This window comes from Watersipora subatra, chromosome 8 (genome assembly GCF_963576615.1).
Source record: "Watersipora subatra chromosome 8, tzWatSuba1.1, whole genome shotgun sequence".
NCBI lineage: Eukaryota > Metazoa > Bryozoa > Gymnolaemata > Cheilostomatida > Watersiporidae > Watersipora > Watersipora subatra.
In genome coordinates, this window is record NC_088715.1 from 16,069,986 (window position 1) to 16,091,688 (window position 21,703).

The 21,703-nt window shown below is 33.8% G+C and overlaps 1 protein-coding gene across 1 annotated transcript in view; it reads left to right on the plus strand.

Moving 5' to 3' along the window:
- LOC137401962 (arrestin domain-containing protein 1-like) overlaps positions 1 to 15,948 on the plus strand; it is a 35,728-nt gene extending 19,780 nt beyond the window's left edge. Inside the window, exons 4-8 of the mRNA XM_068088433.1 lie at positions 4,134 to 4,203; positions 7,091 to 7,238; positions 9,612 to 9,720; positions 13,992 to 14,257; positions 15,392 to 15,948. Of these exons, the coding sequence (XP_067944534.1) occupies positions 4,134 to 4,203; positions 7,091 to 7,238; positions 9,612 to 9,720; positions 13,992 to 14,257; positions 15,392 to 15,484 (686 nt within the window). The 3' untranslated portion in view covers positions 15,485 to 15,948. The remainder of the gene's footprint in view (positions 1 to 4,133; positions 4,204 to 7,090; positions 7,239 to 9,611; positions 9,721 to 13,991; positions 14,258 to 15,391) is intronic.
- The last annotated feature ends 5,755 nt before the right edge of the window (positions 15,949 to 21,703 follow it).

The window sequence follows — 21,703 nt, forward strand, 5'->3', positions numbered from 1 at the left end:
TCCATAGTGATCATCTTCTTGATTCTCCTTTTACCACAACTAGTAACTTTTAGACTTATGGCTTATGAATGAATGTTTGATATGAGCACTAAAAAGCACAAAGTAAATATGATAGTATACTCACTGACAAGAGATAAACATGATGAAATACGTGGTTCATCACTTAGCTAGCAGTAAATAACAGATAGCGTCTCAGATCTCATTCAGGCATTGTGAGAGAAATAGGAACAGTATAACCGTATCGTAGTGATGCCATGGTGCTGACCAGTAGCGGACCCGTGTTTTTGTCACTAGTCTGCTATTGGTCAGCATCATGGCATCACTAAGAAACCTATACGCTATCATCTATAGTATATAGTAACAATGATGTATATATATGACAGTTGTCGTCTTCCTTTACTTTTAGTAATACTAGTACTCTGGTCATCTAATGTACTGTGAGAGATCATTAGGTGTGCCAGTAAAGCGCAGATAATAACTATGTGTACAAGTATTCTGAGATGAGAATTTAATAGCGGTTGATTTTCACAAGTGTTAGAGTATCCGTCTACATAGAACAGTCACAAGTTCGAACCCCAATTAATGCATTCCCTTTTTTAATCTCCAGCTATGACTCTGAACAGATAAACAAGAGTTTTATTATAGCAAAGACTAGTACCTTGGTAGTCTAGTGCGCTCTGCGAGCTATTGTTATATAATAACTCTCTGCTGGTTGGTTGGTCAGCACAGGTGGTAGGGTCGGTCTGCCAAGTTGAAAGGTGCGAGTTCAAATCCCTTTAAAAGCAATTTTTCCTAATTTTCAAGCGTGGCTCTTATTATAGTAAATATTGAAGTAGATAATATAATCCATACTACATATTATCTTATACATATTTCTGCTTTATCTCACAAGCAAGTGGTCATGATTAGTCCTATGCCACGAGGAAGACAATTTGCAGAGGCAATCCAAACCTGGGGAAGCTGATAAAAAATATAATTATGTCTCATAATTGAAACCTCAGCTGTTGAAGGTCTGAAAGAACAGCCAACTCTTCACACAAAAAATCTGAGATAGTTGATGCTGTCTTCTATTAGAATCAATAATTTTATTTAATAGCTTTAGCCTGCTTTTAGCTTTTTTTATTTTATTGATTTTTGTGATGTTTTTGATAAATTTGATTTTTCGCTTATTTTTGCTCATGTAAATTGTCTGGGTAATGCATTGCACATCCGAATGCTGATGAACCTACTTTTCAGCAGCAGCGACTTACATGGTTTAATTTGTTATATTTCTTGCAATCAACAGTTGCATAAACTTATGTTGTACAAACTCTATGTAAGTTAGTGGACAAGAGCTACCAGTGGTTTCATACTACGTAGGAATGAGAGCTGGAGACATTAAAAAAACATTATGAAAGATTTAAGCACTTCCTTAATGTGATAGATGCGGTTGATTGTGTGAATTATGAATACTGGGTTGCCAGCCTTTGCAGTACCTTGATCATCATACACTTGTCTAGCTATGGGTTAGACATCTCCTTGCGTGTAGGTGGCTTATATCCTGCCCTGAACTTTTCCATCGAAGCTATATCTTAAGTTCCACTAACCTGAACCAATTGATTGCGTAGATCATTTTTGGCGCAAGCTCATCAATTCCTTGTTAGTTTTGCTTGTTTGACTCTCATATGCTGACAATCTAGAATTCATTTGAACGGGGCATTTATTATAGCAAAGACTAGTACCCTGGTAGTCTAGGGCTCTCTGTGAGATATTGTCATGTAATAACTTTCTGCTAGTTGGTTGGTCAGCACAGGTGGTAGGGCCGGTCTGCCAAGTTGAAAGGTGCAAGTTCAAATCCCTTTAAAAGCAATTTTTTCCCAAATTTCCAGTGTGGCTCTTATTATAGTAAAGATTGAAGTAGATAATATGATCCGTACTAAATATTATCATTAGCATATATATTGTTATATTATACCTACATTGTTCAGTGGTTAGGGCACTGAGTTATGATTAATAGGGCCATCGGTAGTATTAGGAAGAGTACTCAACTACAGATAATTCTGATCATGATTAGTCCTATGCCAGAATGAAGACCATTTGCAGAGGCAATCCAAACTTAGGGTAGCTGATAGAAAATATAAGTATGTTTCATAATTGACACCTTAGCTGTGGAATGTCTAAAAGAGCAGCCAATTTTTCACAAACAAACTGAAATAGTTTATGATGTCTTTTACTAGAATCATTCACTTCATTTAAGAGTTTTGGCCTGCTTTTAGCTTTTTTATTTTAGTTAGTTTTCATGATGTTTTGATAAATCTGATTTTTCGATTATTTTTCCTTATGTAAATTGTCTGTGTATTGCATTGCACATCCGAATGCTGATGAACCCACTTTTCACTATTAGTGACTCACATGCCTAAACTTCTTATATTTCTCGCAATCAACAGTTGTGTAAGATTATATGGCGTAAACTCTATGTAAGTTAGTGGAGTAAAGCTACTCGCAGTTTCATAATGTGTAGACATGAGAGCTAAGGACATAAAAATGTGCTATGAAAGGTTTAAGCACATTCTTCCTTAATGCGATCAATGTGGTTGATCATGTGAAATATGAATGCCAGCTTGCCAGCCTTTTTCATTACTTAATTTATCACGCACCTTGTCAAGCAAGGGGCTAGCCATCTCCTTGAGTGCAGGTAGCTTATATCCTGAACTGGACTTTTTCCATCGACGCTATGTCTCGTGTTCAACTAACCGAAACCAGTCTTTTGTGTAAATCATCCTTTCCACAAGCTCATCAATTCTTTCTCTTTCAGTTTTGCTTGTTTGACTCTCACATGCTGACAATCCAGAATTCATTCTTCGTTGCTATGTGAGCTTTCTTGTTAGTGAGGCAGCACATGGTTTAGGTGCAAGTACTGCTGTTGTTGTTGTAGTCTGTTTTTCTGAAGCTGTAGGCTTCACTTCTGCTCCTACCAGAGTGATTCTTTTTTGGCTGCTTTAAAAGTTGAACACCTTTCAGTATGTTATTTCATACAACCAACAATTCTTTGCACGGCGGTGTTGCAGTCTTTGCAAAATTCGTGCAAATGACATCAATAGGTATTATCGCTGCTATAACTGATACTGGCTAATATGTTTAGGGTGCACCATTACGCACTATTATAAATGTCAAAATCACACTTTTGCTTGATTTGAGTGTTTTAACTGCAATCAAGTTTTGTTGATTTTAATTTGAAACACCCTGGCAACAGACCATCTCAAACATCAAAACAACTGCAACTGACAGAAAAAGATTGATACTTTCTAATAAACTTTACTAAAAATTTGTGAAAATATTTCAGTCTCTTTGCGAGTTGTGGGAAAATGACTTCTCTTCAATGATTCAAGGAGTTGTTTTCCCACTCTTGAGTAAACTTCTCAAACATTAGAAATTATCAATCTTTTTCTGTCAGTTGCAGCTGTTTTTTAATTTCACTTTGTTTCTTTTTTGCACTTTCAGTTTGAGTACAATTACGTCATTTGAGCTTTTTATTAGTGTCATTTAATGCCTCTTCAGCCTATTGTTAAAGTGTCAAGTCAATTAGACTATTAGTTCTAGAAATATTGCCAAAATACTGAGGGCACTTTTAGCCAATCGAGAAATGAATAATAATGAACAATGGTGTCTAATGATACGATGATTTACATTTTTGGCAACGACGAAATTAAGTTAGACAAAGTTAAAAAGATTCTCCTCAGCAACAAGAGCCTTACACTGAAACAGTTGGTTTTTCTATTCATAACAAATATACAATCTATCAGACTCGGTGTCCTACAGTCATTTTTTCTGCAGCTACCACAAGGACCTCTAATTAGAACTTTTTCAAAAGAGTGTGAAAAAGCTATTAGTTCTATTTGATTTGTATGTTTTCATTGAGTTTTGCGAGTTTTGTATTTTCAATATGATACTCTGTTTAAATGGACTTGTGCTATTCTAAGTTCTTTTACAGTCAAGGGAAAGTTGGTAATGCTGTTTATGATCAGACTTCACAATAAAGAGTTGGTAATACAGTCTGGGAACATGGGACCCGCCTCTATATACAAGATTAGGTTTCATAATGTTATTGTTAAATTGAAAGTGTTGATTAAGCAAGTATTGTTTGTCTTCTTTAGAATCATCTCCTTACGTGCTCAACCAAGGATCTCATAAGGTCCCATTTGTCTTTCAAACGCAGGCTGACAGGTGAGAATGTTATTCAATTTACTGTAAACTATCTATTTGACTGCCATGGCGCCTTTTTTTGAAACTTTTTTCCTATGGCGGCTTTGAATTAGAGGTAACGTTCAAGTGAAGAGTGGTGCTTTATTTTTTGACCGGATCGTCAAAATAATGGAAAGATAAATTTAACCCTTTTACAGGGGAAATAATGGTAATGTCGCCAATATTTTCAACTCCTCTTTGGGCAGAGCGACATTAATGTCGTCGGCCTCAGAGTTTTTGCTAAACGATTTTTCGTACACGTCAAAGTATCTGAGCAAGTTGAAAAAAGCTACTTTGAAAAAATCATTAGACAAATACAATTATTAATCATTTTGATGGTTTTGCTTTCAGAGTTTTAAAAAAAAACTGTAAAGCTATGGAGTTAGAAAACGATACAGCATAACACTGACTATTATTACATCATACGGCGTTTCTGCGGAGTATTCTTATCATTAATCAAAATGCTTCAGCTCTTCATATCAGGTTGTAAACCGCATTATTGATGAATCTGAAGACAATTGATCAGATTTAGACTTTACTGACTTTGAATTGGAATGTGGTTCTGACGATTGTGACGATCGATTTTCTCAGGTGCACCATTGCTAAAACCATGATAACAGCTTCAGCAACAATAAAAGAACTATTATTAATACAATTTTGTGGACACTTTTCTACTGATCACTTAATTTCTATTATGGGTTTGCAAAGATCGAAGAATGTCAAAGTGGCAGTCTAACAGAGGTGGCATTTAATTAAAGAAAGTAGTAAAAACTTTGCCTGGACTTACAAAAGATATCTCATAAGTACATGTAGAAACCAATTCTAACCAAATAAATGACCTATTCTGTTCTATAAGCTTTTACAAAACTCAAATGTAATATTTGTATAAATTATAAATGCTTCACTTGTTAAAACCTCTAACAATTACATGTACATGTCAGTTTATTTCTTTTGTCCATTAAGCCAGTTGCTTTTTGTGGGTATAACTTAGAGCATGACACAGAGTACATCTCACTCAGTTTCTTTTACTAAAGAAAGTCAATAAATGGCAAGTGTTTTGTTTCCATTCATTATATAATTTGGAGTGGTCATATATCGCAAAGTAGGAAAACTTTTATTTCTAGTAATTCAAGTTCTGGCTTTTCTGTAAAAAGACAGTTTTTTCAGTTTCTGCCGATGTAAATAAATCTTTCTACTTTCGTTTTTAAAAACATTTATTCTGAGCAAAACCAAATCAAGGCAACAATACAACACCCACTTTTTCTGACTGCCATCCACCAACTGCCTGTAGTCTTTCCTCGTCGAGGTAAACGATGACAAAGATAAACAAACTATTCGTAGCTTTCATTTTTTATTTCTCAATTTTTTTATTTTTTCATGTGTACTTTGTTTATTAGGCAGTAATATATTTTTAATGTGTTTTTGTTGCAGGTTTTAACCCTTACATGTATTTATAATTTACACAAATACTAGCGGAATGCCCCCGTTACACAGGTATTAAAAAATCAGCTTATAATGTAGTTGCCTGCCACTTGTCACTAGCTTGGCACAATGCTAATGGTTAATTTAAGAAAGTTGGTAATTTACGGCTGTGACTAATACATACAATGACGTTGCACCGTAACGGAGAGCAGTAGCATATTTTCACCCACTTGGCGACATATATCGCCGGAAGAATGCAACCAATCTCGTGTAGCTAAATCGATAATGCATTTGCCTGGTGAATGGGAAACTCAGAGATCATATCTAGTGTGGTACGAATTTTTCCTTATATTATTTAATAGCTATAGCTGGACACACTGAACTACACACAGATACGCAGACTTTGAGATTTATATATTTAGATTATATTTGAGTTTTGTAAAGGCTTGGGATGGATTAGGGCATTTATCCAATAAAATCGGCTTCTACTTATGAACTTTCTACTTACCAAACAGCTTTCAGAACAAATTACTGTCGTAAGTAGAGGTTCTTCTGTATGTCAAAACCATTGTCAACATTCAATAGTTTTGATGTATATGAAACAAATATGAAAATGTTTCACTTGTACTTAATTCAATCGTATTTTAGGGTCAACAATTGCAGCCATGGCATATGCTTGTGAGTAAATATATCTTTCCGAAGGGTTTATAACTTGTACTAGTGTTAATAAAATTCTATAAATCTAGACTTCATGATTTTATCATATTTTGGCCAAACAACTCTCAAATATTTCATATAATTATCCCAGTTTTTGCTCAACTCTGGTGTTTCTTCAATCTATTTAGAGATCATTTTCTTATAATCCTTTCCTAGGAGTGACTAACTACCAGGTAACACCATTGCTACTTAGTTTGCCTATATACAGAAAGTCTGTACTTATGTTACTACTAATGAAATGTCCGGTGCTGCACGGGTGTTAAAAGTCAGCTTATAAACAATTGCAGGCGATGTAGTTGCCTGCCACATGCCATTATCCTGACACATTGCCTTTGGCTAATTTGAGTAAGCTACTATTCGTATTGCTTAACTTATTAATGAGAGCCGTGAGGGAAAGCTTTAGTGACATTGCACCGTAACGTAATGCAGAGTTGCTATGCATATTTTAACCTAGATAACCACTCATATCACCCTATGAATCCACTGCATATCACGTAATTCAATTGGTTAGCTGGTTGAACTAGTGAAACGGAAGTTCCGAGATCAAATCTTTTGCGATACAGACTCTTAATTTTAAGATTTTAATAGCTATAGCTGGACAGGTCGAACCACAGACCAAATCATGGACGGACATAAACTGTGATTTATATATATATATAGATTAATAGTTTATTGCTAAATGTGTTTCTTTGGTATATTTGAGATTTATCCACTTTTTTCCTTCCCTCAGGCACCTGCCTTCCAGCTACGCCGGGCCCCATGGCCGTATCGTCTACTTACTGAGTGCCAGGATGAGTCGGTTTGGAGTCATCTTTGATGAGAAATCATCTTTCACTATCAAAGTTTCAAACCCACTCCCACTGAACTTGACCCTACAGGTGACAATGTTAGCAGGTGCTAATAGCTATGTGGTTGCTTGTGGGTTTCTGATCTAGCCTTCAAGAAAGTTACTATAGCTAAAGTTAATCATTTAACAGTAAGCAATTTCAGGGAAATTTGAACATGAAAATGTATAGCTTTAGGTTGAGATCTTTGACTTGCCTCCTCCATAACCATTTTGATGTCAAAAGAAAAATAGTCAAAAATCATGAATAAATATCAATGAATATGACATGAATAAAAATCAGTCCTAACAAATCCGAGATTATTTGACTTCTAAGTAAAAATAATTACACACTACTATTTTCTATACAATAAGTAATAGTAGTGTGCTATCATAGGTAATGCCAGACTAAATATATTAACAACATATACGGCCATATGCATTCTCACATGCACATATATAAAATACTAGCTGTGCTACCCGGCGATGCCCGAGTATTTAAAATCAGCTTATAAACAATGAGAGGTAATGAGAGTTGGCTGCCACTGGCTATCAGCCTGGCACATTGCAATTGGAAAATTTAAGTAAGCTTATTAATAAGAGCTACAGCTTCTACTGACGTTATGGCATGCATTGGCTTGTGATCGAATGAGTTGTGTATTTGCTCCCATATAGAGACATATATTGCCTAGTGAATCTATAAAGCTCGTTTGGCTTAGTTAGTAAGACAGTTAATAACTTAGTTAGTAAGACAGTTGGACTGATGGACGAGAGGTTCTGAGTCAAATCTTCTGCTTTACGGATTCTTCATTACGTGGCTTTAATAGCTATAGCTGGAACTACACACATACACACAGTCTGACAAATACATATAGCAATAAAAAGTTTACACATGATAAAGTATCATGTATAATCGTTATATGCACTATCTTTCCTTCAGAGTAGTCCGATGGTGTAGTTGGTAGTGTGCTTGGCTGCTAATCTCGAAGACACAAGCTCAATTCCTGTGTGAAGTGATTTTATATCTTTTGAAGGCGTGAACATAGCAGTTATTATAGTAGAAATATGCGCAATTATTCCCTAATGCCACAAGGAGGTCTGGTGGTATAGTTGGTTGCGACCTTGGCTGCATTGCTCCGGAATCTTAGTTCAATTCTTGTGTGAATCGATTTTTCCCTTATTCTATAGGCATGACTTTGGACAAATAAGAGATTTGACATGGCTCTTATTATAGTAAAGAATATAGTTGAATTTTAAGTCATTTTGTTGTTACATGTTGTATAATCATTAGTGATTTGAACTTGTTGATGACATGTACTCGTATAAGAAAAAACATACATGTTGTTTTATGGAAAATCACCTACAACCCTCTGTTTAGCATGAATTAATCTGATTGCTTTATTTTGAGCTGGTGATGTGATATCATTGCTGTCGCTGCCAACATTTATAAGTCTTAAGCATTTGTGAAATGTTTGCGGTAAAAACTATTTTATTTTTAATATGGAGCTATCGATTCATGAAAAACGTTTTGATAGTTTGGCATTCAGAAGTGCAAGCAGCACCGCAGTTTACTGACAACCGTAAACTATGGTCATTTATGTGATTATCAAGCTACTTTCACCCCTCAGTTTCTTATATCCAAGTGTTTATAAGATCTTTGTTGTATTTGATGTAACATGGTTTAATAATAGCCAAGAGAACCCTCTCATTGCGGATATGGTTGTGGGTTTTTTATATCCAACCTACCTTGATGAACTGATAGGGAATTAAAGTGTAATCCTTGTTGCTGTCAATATTAAAAACATTTTATATTTTTAAAACAGCACAGTTTAATATTGTTTGATTGTTTTCTTTAATTTGAATACACTTACGTATAAAGCATAGAACTGAAGTTTACGTAGGAGGCATAGAATAGAGGCTTACGTATGAAGCATAGAATAGAGGAATTCTTATGAGGCATAGAATTGAGGCTTACATATGAGGCATAGAAATAAGGCTAACGTGTGAGGCGTAGAATTGAGGCTTACATATGAAACATAAAATTGAGGCTTACATATGAGGCATAGAATTGAGGCTTACGTACTAAGCATAGAACTGAGGCTTACATATGAGGCATAGATTTACCAAAATTAATTAAATGTATAAATACAGGCTTTTTTATAAAAAATTATAACACTGGCAAATACTCAATGTGTTTAGTTGGTGGAGTTTCAAAACTAACAATAGCGCCAAGGGATTTGTCTCCTTTTGTATGCCACCGTGTGTTAAGGGAGGCAGATCTAATTTATTTTTGCCTTAAGGAGGAATACAAAAACATTGTTTCATAAGACCCATGGTTTTTTCTGTTAACTAGAGTATAGAAGCAGTTTATTTATCGATCTATTTCTTAATCGTACCAAGCAACTCGCTTCCTTTTGACCTATTTTAGCTACCTGCTATTGCGGAACAATCACACACTGATTCCTGCCTCTGTTTTACTTCTCGTCCCATCATAGTGACAGCCCACATCAACAAGTGTGGACTTGTCATCGGATCAGGTCTGTAGATTCATGTTGGATTAGCTTGCTCACCTCCTGTATCTACATATATATCTGCTATATAATACATGCAAGCATTACATATAATATATACATAACTTGTATGTATTATACATATTAGTACTCTGGTATTACATCATCTACCTGTAGTATAGTTACTCTGTACTACTTTATTAATAATACTCTAGTAGTATATCATCTACCTGTAGTATTGTTACTCTGTACTACTTTATTAATAATACTCTAGTAGTATATCATCTACTTGTAGTATTGTTACTCTGTATTACTTTATCAATAGTACTCTAGTAGTATATCATCTACCTGTAGTATTGTTACTCTATACTACTTTATCAATAGTACTCTAGTAGTATATCCTCTACCTGTAGTATTGTTACTATGTACTACTTCATCAATAGTACTTCAGTAGTGTATCATCTACCTGTCGTATTGCTACTCTGTACTACTTTATCAATAGTACTCTAGTAATATATCATCTACCTGTAGCATTGCTACTCTGTACTACTTCATCAATAGTACTTTAGTAGTATATCATCCACCTGTAGTATTGTTATTCTACACTACTTTATCAATAGTACTCTAGTAGTATATCATCTACCTGTAGTATTGTTACTCTCTACTACTTTATCAATAGTACTCTAGTAGTATATCATCTACCTGCAGTATTGTTACTCTCTACTACTTTATCAATAATACTCTAGTAGTATATCATCTACCTGTAGTATTGCTACTCTGTACTACTTTATCAATATTACTGTAGTAGTATATCATCTACCTGTAGCATTGTTACTCTGTACTACTTTATTAATAATACTCTAGTAGTATATCATCTACCTGTAGTATTGTTACTCTGTATTATTTCATCAATAGTACTCTAGTAGTATATCATCAACCTGTAGTATTGTTACTCTGTATTACTTCATCAATAGTACTCTAGTAGTATATCATCTACCTGTAGTATTGTTACTATTTACTACTTTATCAATATCACTGTAGTAGTATATCATCTACCTGTAGTATTGCTACTCTGTACTACTTTATCAATAGTACTCTAGTAGTATATCATCTACCTGTAGTATTGTTACTCTGTACTACTTTATCAATAGTACTCTATTAGTATATCATCTACCTGTAATATTGTTACTCTGTACTACATTATCAATAGTACTCTAGTAGTATATCATCCACCTGTAGTATAGTTATTCTGCACTACTTTATCAATAATACTCTAATATTTCAGATAGTATTATCGAGGTTAAACTAATGTTTTATTTCTGCAGTCTACATGTGTATATCAGAGAGTTACTAAAATATTACTGACATACAATAATGGATCCAGCAAGACTTGGAATAAACATGAAAACTTGAGCTGGTTTTGTACAAAAGTTTTGTGTTTTTGTTGGCTACTTGATACTAGCTTACTCAAATTAGCCAAAAGCAACTACACTACCTGCAACTGCCTACAATTTGTTTTTAATACCTGTGAAATGTCAGGCATTTGGCTAGTATATATATTTATATATACTAGCCAAATATTAAAACCACTTTTAAACAGTTGCAGGTAGTGTAGTTGCCATTGGCTAATTTGGGTAAGCTAGTATCAAGTAGCCAACAGAAACACAGAAATTTTGTACAAAAATGTAGTATATATATACACTAGCCGTATATGCATATATACTAGCCATATATACATATATAATAGCCGTATATACATAAATACTAGCTGTATATATATATATATATATACCGAACGTAGATATATATATCTACATCCGGTATATATACAGTATATATATATATCTACATCCGGTATATATATATATATACCGGATGTAGATATATATATATATATTTATATCTACATCCGAACTGACAAGCATGTCCTAGCAAACCAACCAGAGATAGTGGTGGTAGACAAGGAAAACAAGAGGGCTACTATAATAGATATAGCAGTACCCAATGACTACAATATAGCCAGCAAAGAAAAAGAAAAGGTAGAGAAATATCTCCCTCTTGGAGAAGAGATTGAAAAATGCTGCAATGTAAGAACAACTGTAATCCCAGTAGTCATTGGGGCACTGGGCGCAATAACACCAGCGCATTAAATGTGGCTTGCCCAAATACCAACAACAATCAACTCAGGTGAGTTGCAGAAAAAAGCGCTATTGGGAACAGCTAAGATCTTGAGGCGAGTGCTCAAACTCCCAGGTCTCTGGTAGGAGACCCGAGTTAGAGCAGAATTTACCACCCATACGGGGTATCCGGGGTGAGGAAACAATTTTTTTTTATATATATATATACTTGCCGTTTATACGAGTATGCTCGTATATATACTAGCTGTATATATATTTTTTTTTTTTGTACTAGTATATGTATATATATAAAATAGAAAAAATTAGGGGTAAATTAAATGTTCAGTAAAATCGCTACAAATCTGTTTCGTGCAATGCATCCCTCCGTTGCGGTTTTCTGACTGCACCTCAGGATTGCATTGCGCGAAACAGATTTGTAGCGACTTTACTAAAAATATACTTTATTCCAATTTTTTTCTATATTCCACTAGTTATCTTTTAGGTCTTTAGTGTATTGTTATCTTTTCATATGCTTTTGCACCTGATTTAGTTACCATATACATTTTTTTTCAGTTTTATCTGATGAATGGTAACGAATATGAAACTTTAAGGAGTAAATATTTTTTAAAGTTTACATTTCTTAATACATTTTATATATATATGTATATTTATGTGTAATGTGTATTTATGTGTTATATGTATTTGTGTGTTATATGTATTACATGTAATATATATTAATGTGTTATATATATTTATGTATTATATATATTTATGTATTATGTATTATGTGTAAATCTAAGTGTTCGTTATACAGTTATGTATAATGTACATATGCAGTTATGTTATGCAGTTATACCAATATAGTTATAGCAATGAATAAACAATCATTCTGCAATAAGCCACACTATCCACTACACCACATGGCCTACTTGCGACTACGTGCTTCTTGCGATACTATTTGAATAACTAGCACTTTTGGATAATTCTTGCATGCTTGAAGATCATGATTGAGTGAGTGACTCATAATGATTATGCATATAAGTAAATGGTAGAGGTATTCCAAGCCATGGTAACCTAGTTTATTGGCTAAGTAGTCAGGCGCGTAGCTTCACATCCGTGCTTCCACAGAATGTACAGCTTGTACTGTGAAGTCCAATCTTTTTTCTTAACACCCTAATAAAAGGACGAACACAGCTATTATTATAGTTAAGATTCAGACTAGCTTAAAGCCTGGTTCCCATATACGTAGCAAAGCACCGGCGGTAATATCGCACAGCAAAACACTTGAGGTGCTCGGCGCAGTTTAATGTTCACATAAAAGCCACATCGTTAATAATATCGTAAACATAATTACGTAATCAAATAAAATGCTCGCTCGCCATGCCGTGCCTATAATGGTGACCTTTATCCGTACAGTGCATTTCGGGAAGGTTTTGCCTGCGGTCGTTTGCGAAATTTGAACATGCACAAACTCTTGCGTTGACCGCAGGCATCCACCGGCGGTGCACTACGATCCGCGGCGTGAAGGTTTCCATTTTACCGCAATAGCCTGCGGTGCTGTCGCCGGTGCTTTGCGGCGTATATGGGAACCGGGCTTTAGTTAATCAAATTCATTGGGTGAAGAAACTTGGCCAATTAAAAATAATTTTATATTCAAAAACTTTTTATTAGCTGAAACTTTTCAGGAATTTATCTAGTACATACATATATGTTTATATATGTATTTATGTACATACTTGTATGCATGTATTTGTGTGTATGTGTATATGTGTATATATACTTATATTGCACAATTTATGATCAGATTAATAAAAAAGATCTTTTATGTATGGTTATGCCGTAAAAAGTAATATATAAATATCAATAAGTAAAAAAGGATTGCTTTTATTGCCCTCTGTCAACGAGAAAGATAGTTACTATTATTTTCTAGGGCATTAGAAAGGCATCAAAAATGACTGATTGCTAAAAGCCTTACATAACTGTTTTCAAAAAGTTCGATCGTCAGTTTTGGAATAGAATGATTTGACTTCCTGATTTTTAAACAATTCATTTATTCTGTCAGAATCTGTCTTGAACCGCAAGTTGTTTTCTACTTATTAGAAATAAAAAAGAGTTTGTCAACACCATCTATGATTATCTTGTCACTGATCTACCCTGACCATTAAATCACCATCTTTATAGATGAAACTCTCCAAGTTAGCCTAACCGTAGACAACATGAACGGGTTTGAGATTACTCCCAAGGTGTGCATCGTAGAGATAACAAAGTGTCTAGCTGGAAGGTCTTCTCAAACTTGCACAAAGAAATTAGCTGTAGCCCAGCCAGGTCAGCCAATCATGCCAAACACTCGGAATAACAAGAGTTCATACGTGATTGGACCAATTCCTCCGACTGTTTGTGGAAACATCAAATCAACTCGAAACATTTTCGTTTCTTATATGGTATCGGTGAGTTTAATTGTGTATTGTTGTTGTTTGTCTGTCGCCATGGTAATTGCTAAACTGTTGCCAAGCTGATTACATCATAGTTATCAATTATTGATAAAGCAGTACGGCATAACTATGATACTCTAATATACAAGGCTCATAAGGCTCCATTCCAAAAAAATTTTGAGTGGAGCTATGAAAATAGACTCAATGTTTTAGGAGTAGCTGATGTAGCTATTAAAAGTACTTATAGAGTAATTGATACTTCTGTTTACATAATAGTACTATACTATTATAGTACTCTAGTAGTATATCATCTACCTGTAGTATTGTTACTCTATACTACTTTATCAATAGTACTCTAGTAGTATATCATCTACCTGTAGTACTGTTACTCTGTACTACTTTATCCATAGTAGTCTAGTAGTATATCATATACCTGTAGTACTGTTACTCTGTACTACTTTATCTATAGTACTCTAGTAGTATATCATATACCTGTAGTATTGTTACTCTGTACTACTTTATCAATAGTACTCTAGTAGTATATCATCTACCTGGAGTATTGTTACTCTGTACTACTTTATCAATATTACTCTAGTAGTACATCATCTACCTGTAGTGTTCTTACTATGTACTACTTTATCAATAGTGCTCTAGTAGTATATCATCTACCTGTAGTATTGTTACTATGTACTACTTTATCAATAGTACTCTAGTAGTATATCATCTACCTGTAGTAGTGTTACTCTGTACTACTTTATCAATATTACTCTAGTAGTATATCATCTACCTGCAGTATATTGTTACTCTGTAATACTTTATCAATAGTACTCTAGTAGTACATCATCTACCTGTAGTATTGTTACTCTGTACTACTTTATTATTAGTACTATAGTAGTATATCGTCTACCTGTAGTATTGTTACTCTGTACTACTTTATCAATAGTACTCTAATAGTATATCATCTACCTGTAGTATTGTCACTATACACTCCTTTATCAATCGTGCTGTAGTAGTATATCATATATGTATATACTGGTGGTAAATCCCGCATTATATTTTATGATTTAGGCAAATTTATAATACCAAAATAAATTTATCAGTGTCTATTTCTGCTAACTCCTAACTGGCACTTTCATGGTTATGATTTAGGTGAAGATGGCAGGCTCTGGATTTAAGTTGCTACATCCGATTCTCATTGGAAAGGGTCAAACTGGGTATCCTAAATACCAGTTCCTTGGTTGATCTTTGAAGCCTGAAGATGATCCCGATGCATTCCTGATTGATTATGGGAGGGTTATGTACGCCCCATCTCAGCCTTGACAGCTTGCTGCTGTAAAATATTGACAAGACAGTTCTGCATACCATTTTTAAACTTCCAGCTTTTTCTCTGAACAAAAGCAGTCAAAATTATAAACCTTTTTAATTAAACAGCCTTTGCTCTATATATATGCTTCCATAATTGCACTTTGTTATGTGTAGTAAGTCTTCTATCATATGTTCATAACATTCCTGGCCACTATTGTGATGTGTGGTTACTTATAACTATGGGCAACGAGGATTATCAAGACTCTATTGGTAATATTTTCTTTTTTGCACCCTCCCTATTATAATGTTTTATCAAGTTTTATTCATATACTAATGCTTGTTTTATTGCGGTTTTGTTAATTTTATAGATTTTACATTGTAATAAATTATCTATACTAGTACGTTGGCAGTCTGAGATTGTGAGAGATCATCATGTGTAATAAGTATGTATACAATTTTACTCAGATATAGATATAAATGATAGAGTAAGGTAGTGGTAGCACGGGAATCTTGAAATCCAAATACTCAGCAGCGATACCCGGTTTGATTAAAGCTCCTTGCAATTTTGGCGACGGACAGACCCGCCTCTTATTCTAGTAGATTCGTGTGAGTGGTTAGTAAGTGTTGAATTGTAATTCTATATGACATCATCTGAAGAGTTACACAGTATAAAGAGTTTTATTAAAATTAAGGTTTTTAACATTGTTCATTTGTGTGGGTAATCCCTTGAAGGTCGAGTATGTCATTTACCGCAAGAAGAGCTGTGTATGTTTTTAAGAGCATTGTTACACAAGCAATGGCTCTGTAATTTTGGCTGGACATGTCTGAGTCCACTGGCATGGGAACCTTTACAACCATGCATAGTTGCAAAAAGAAATTCCAGTTGAATGCCATTATCAATGCCACCACTCGCCTTTAGAAAAATTGAATCTAAACTTGCTGTTTGCAACAAGTTCAAGATGTTCAGGTCAGACGCTCTAGAACGCTAGGTAACTGTAACTCTCTGTACATCGCACATATAACAGTCTATGCTACAGGTAATTAATTTGGGGCAGCATTCTATTCATAAAACTCATATTATGATACATAACTAATATATAAATGTTATATATAGAATCAATGTGAAAGCTTTTTAAAATAATACCAAACAGTTTACTAGGAAACACTGTACTTTGTACGAAAAACTGCCAAATATTACATCTCAATTTAACGGCTAAACGCTACTCTTGGTTTGGCTGCCACACTAAACATTGAGTTATCAGCAATCAATTAACTATTGGATTAAATGCTAAAAATAGAATTTTCCTATGCAAAATATCACGCTAATGTTTATCCAATGAGCATCACATTTCTAATTAACTATCACACATATATAACCAGCAGGTAGCTTAGGCACCTGTTGGCTATTGTATTTGGGTTAGCTGCCGGACACCACTCCTCAGTCCGTTACCAAGTAAGTCAATATAATTTTTTTTTATGTACAAATCCACTACAAACCTTCTCCTGGTTTAAATTGAATTTACATCATACAAGTGCTAGCAAAACTTACCAACGATGTACACTAAAGAGTGCGTATTTACTATAAGTTGTGTCTGTATGTAAGTTTACTCATTGCGTATCTGATTTATCTCCACCTGGAGAGCAACCATAAGTTTGTTCACCATTTTTATTTACATTAACTTGCTGTTGACAAGTCTCTTCTAGAATGGACTTGCGTAAGATTTACCAAAAAAATCTTTGTAGCAAATACGAAATTTCATTGTAAAATAAAGTGGCAGTCTTTATTTTTTCAACTTTACATGGTGGCCCTTTACTTGTTATTTGTAATTCTTTATGTCATTCAACCATCTTGAGTAGAGTTAATTTACCAATGTAGATAAAAGTCAATTGCAAAATTGAGTGACAGTTTTTAGCGTTCTTTTCGATTTGACATGATTTTTCTCTAAAAGACTTCACATAGCACTGTTATCTTGCAACTTTTTGTGTCATTCAACCATTAAGACTATAGTAAATTTAATAATGTGAATGATAGTTAAAATTAGCAAAAGCTTCTTAGCATATTAAAAGCAATCTAAATTCGCGAAAGCGTCAATCAAGGCATCGGGTCAGGTCATGTGACCTACCAATGCTACATTTCAGGTCAGTAGTATGGTGTAATAGATCTATTGAGTACCATTGACTTAGACTCAAAAATGATGTCAACCTTGATCGCTATCTATATGTATGTTTAGTTTGTTGCACTTTAGCGTAAAAAGACATGATTCAACAACTTTTTAGATTTCTACAATTTATTGTTTTGTTTATATATTATAATTTAAATTATTTGTTACACTCATCGCTTTTAGTAGTATTCTGCCCTTCACTAACCTTTCTCAGCTTGAATATATATTACATTTGCAAACATAAACAAAAATAAAAAACGAAACAACATTTTCATTTTGTGAGTTCAAATCCTGCATGATGTAATCTCTTTTTCAACTTCTATTCGTGGCTTTGGAAAGGTGGACTAAGCTATAGTAAAGATTTATCATTTCAACACTGAAGTTTGGAGCACTTTATAATTTCAACATAATTTCAGCACTTTATACTTCGGTCTTAAAATCAGGAAGTTTAACTATAATAAGTGCCATGTCCATCCGTCTGAAGCCACGACTGTAATTTGGAAAAAAGGATGACCTCACACAGGATTTGAAACCACAACATTCAGATTTTCAGACCAACACTCTAACACCTGCATCAATGAAACACCTTCCATCCAGTTGTAATAATTATGTAGATAGTTATTCTTTGTGCACCTGACAATTCCTTACAGCATGCTACACTGTCAGGGTACCTGAATTTAAATACTATAATTCTAGAATAACGTTCTAGAATTCTAGAACGTTCTAGAAGAAACAAGAAATAATTCTAGAATTTTTTCTTGTTTATGATGAATAATAAAATTTTCCAGTATAGCACTGACCCCAGCAGTTTCAAAACTGTGGAATCATAAATAACTCTGCCGAACTTGCTAGTTTTCTGTCCTTGTACACATGGCCACATTTTGGAAAGCATCGACAAAGTCTCTAACAGATATTGTCTTACATACAAGCAGTATGTAGCCTAAGTTACATGTATATATTATCAAGTGAGATCAAATCAAACAGCCGCGGCATGGTAACTCAATTATTCGGATCAGCTGATCTGTCACGACAAACTGAGCATGACCTGAAGCTAACTCAATTGTTCAGGAGATTTAATGTTTTCACCTTATTTATTTTTAAAAACTTTGACGCATCAATATGCAATTTGATTATGAAGTTTGTTTTCAAATTAATTCATAGTAAGAGTGTCTGGTACACTCAAGTGGTTAAAGTGGAACCTTAATTTTCAACTTTCTAAGTTTTAAGTAATAAAGTTGTTGCTACTTAACAAAAAGAACATAAGATTACTTTTTAAGCATAAACTCTTGTTAATCTTTTAATTTTAATATTGAAAATGATACACAAATTATTTCATAGCTCCAAACATAAATTTTTCAAGTGCTAATTTTTAAAGCCAAGCAAATGCGATTTAAATTAACTAAGTTTAACTAACTGACCAGAAGTAATTGAAACAATTAAGTTTTACTTTTAATCAAAACCTGTTCTTTTGAAAACTTAGCTTAGCTATTCTTTGGAATTTAAAGTAAATGCAAACAAAGTTTTTTGTTTTATCAATTGAGCTAAAAATTATTTAAAGATTTATTTTAAACTTTAAGTTCAGTTTTTTTAGTGTTGCATTTTAGGAGCCTTTTACTATTAAAAAAAGGTTACAAACGCTGCTTTAGATAAATGTGAATTTTAGACACAATTTAACTGAGCCTTGCCAAGGATGATAGCACCTGGTTCTGGCTAGAGTGACAAGAAGAGCACATCATCTTGTCACAGACATTCAGCGTTTTTCTGCTTACATACCAATGATTACACATTAATAAGTCTTTTAAAATAGGTGTCTAGCAGAAACATGTTTACAAAGATGTAGCACTGAATACGTGCATTTGTTATTATTATTCAGTACATAAGGAATGAAACGAAAATTTTTATCAGCTTGGTGGTTCCTAGTTGGTCGTGCTGCGTACCAGAGCTAATTAATTTTTATGCTAATGCATGAAATGATGCGTAATGCATTTCTCTGACCAGCATAAGATGGGTGTGAGAGTAGATATGACCATACTTTTTGAGTCTTAGAGCTGCAGTGATTTAGTAATCATGAGCTAAATAAATGCAACCAAGAAAGGTGCTCAACTTTTGTAGGAGGCAAGTTGCTTGTAGCGTTGTATAAGGATTCTCTTAATATCTAACTGAATCAAGCTTAGAAGTAACCACCCCGTTATTAATCCTTTCTAGGCTACATGCTAGTCAGTAATAGTTTTCAGATAATAACTAAAGGCACTCGGTCAAAAATATTACAGCAAAAATATTGCTTTCCAAGTTTTGTGAGCATGGTAATAAGTGAGGGCTTTTTTGCCGATAGCATTTTTTTTTCGGATAGTTGATACTATTTTAAGTAGGGTTTGTATTTAGTAGTATTATACAGATAGTTACAGCTTCACGTTTTGGGTGGTGTATGAAACTTGTCCGAGCTTTACATGTATCTCGTAGTTTATTTGAGTAACAAGTAATCTAACAATTAAGTAGTAAGACACTAAATTAGTCAGGATGATGAAATCGAGATTGACCAATTAGCATTAGGGAATTAATATTGTCCCCAGACATGACAAGCCAATGACACAGGCAAGGTTATGACGAAATTTCATAATCTAAGACCATAGATACAGATGATTACAGGTTCACGCATTGGGTGGAATATGATAATGTTGAAACTAAAACTTACTATTAGTTCAATATATAATAAGAAGGTTCTAGATGCCTATAGTTAAGTACAAGTACATAAAGATAAAATTTTGAGACTTACATTAAGACATAGAAGTGAATGAAAACATTTTTTTAAGTAATTTTTGATTATTTGTTAAGCATATGCATATATTCATCTTGAGAATAATTAAGTGAAGCTAATCCAATATGGGATTATTGTTTTGCGCAGTTCATTGTATGCTAGCTACTGCTCAATGATTGTAATAGAACTTTTGGAATGTAATACAGTTGATGTACAGTTTATTATGGGTGCGTCATTCTGCATTGTCTCAAATTAATCAATTTTATTTATAGTCACAAAATTAGGTGTTTAGCAAGCTTTTAGGTAATTAGGTAATAGCAAGCTTTTCATAGATAAGGAGGCTCTGATTAATTAATTTTAATAAACTCAATTAATGAAATTTGTTAGAATGAAAAGCTATATTGTGAAGCTTGATTTTTTAACATACTGTTCTTTTAAATATTTAAGCTGCAGGACTGAACATATTAATAGGGTTTGCAGTCACCAAATAATAAACAAATGGTTCATCTTGACGGATTATCATGATACTGTCGTTATAGTTTTTACTATACATCTCAAAGTTGCTAAGTAGTAATGCTATTATAGTATGTTATACTTCAAGAAAATATATATACATGTATATCAATCGGGGAATGACGCAATCTTCACACAATTAATTTTGTTGATTGAATTTTAACGAGACGTAACTAGGTTAAAGTAATAATAGGGTTATTCCATGGTAGACCTTTTACCAAGCTGTGGCAGAAATTGACTAAGTCTGCCATTTACACAAGTGTATGGATTTCTGTATCTAATCAGCTTTTACTAAAAATTTAATCTGTACACTTCTATGCTACAGTAGCAATTTTAGGAGAGACTACAGTTTAGTGAGCAATAAGTATTATGAATGGTGCGCAACCAACTAAATAGAAATATAGAGAGTTCTTTTTTGTTGTTTTAGAAATAAAACAATTACCAAAAAATTAGTTACAGGTTTGACAGTCACTTACCAATACTAAAGTTGTTTTGTGGGCTTTTGTATAGTTTTTTATTGGTTTCCTATAAATGAGCTTGATATTTAATCCCGTTAGAATAAACAGTAATAATGCTCAAATAAATTGTTCAACATAAATATCATATCTTTAAATATATATGGGAGTCCAAGTCAGCATTTAACTCAAGTAAGAAGGGATCTAATATACTCTCCTGGGCAATATAGGTCGTACGGGTAGTGTAGGACTGTAAGGGTACCTTTTTACA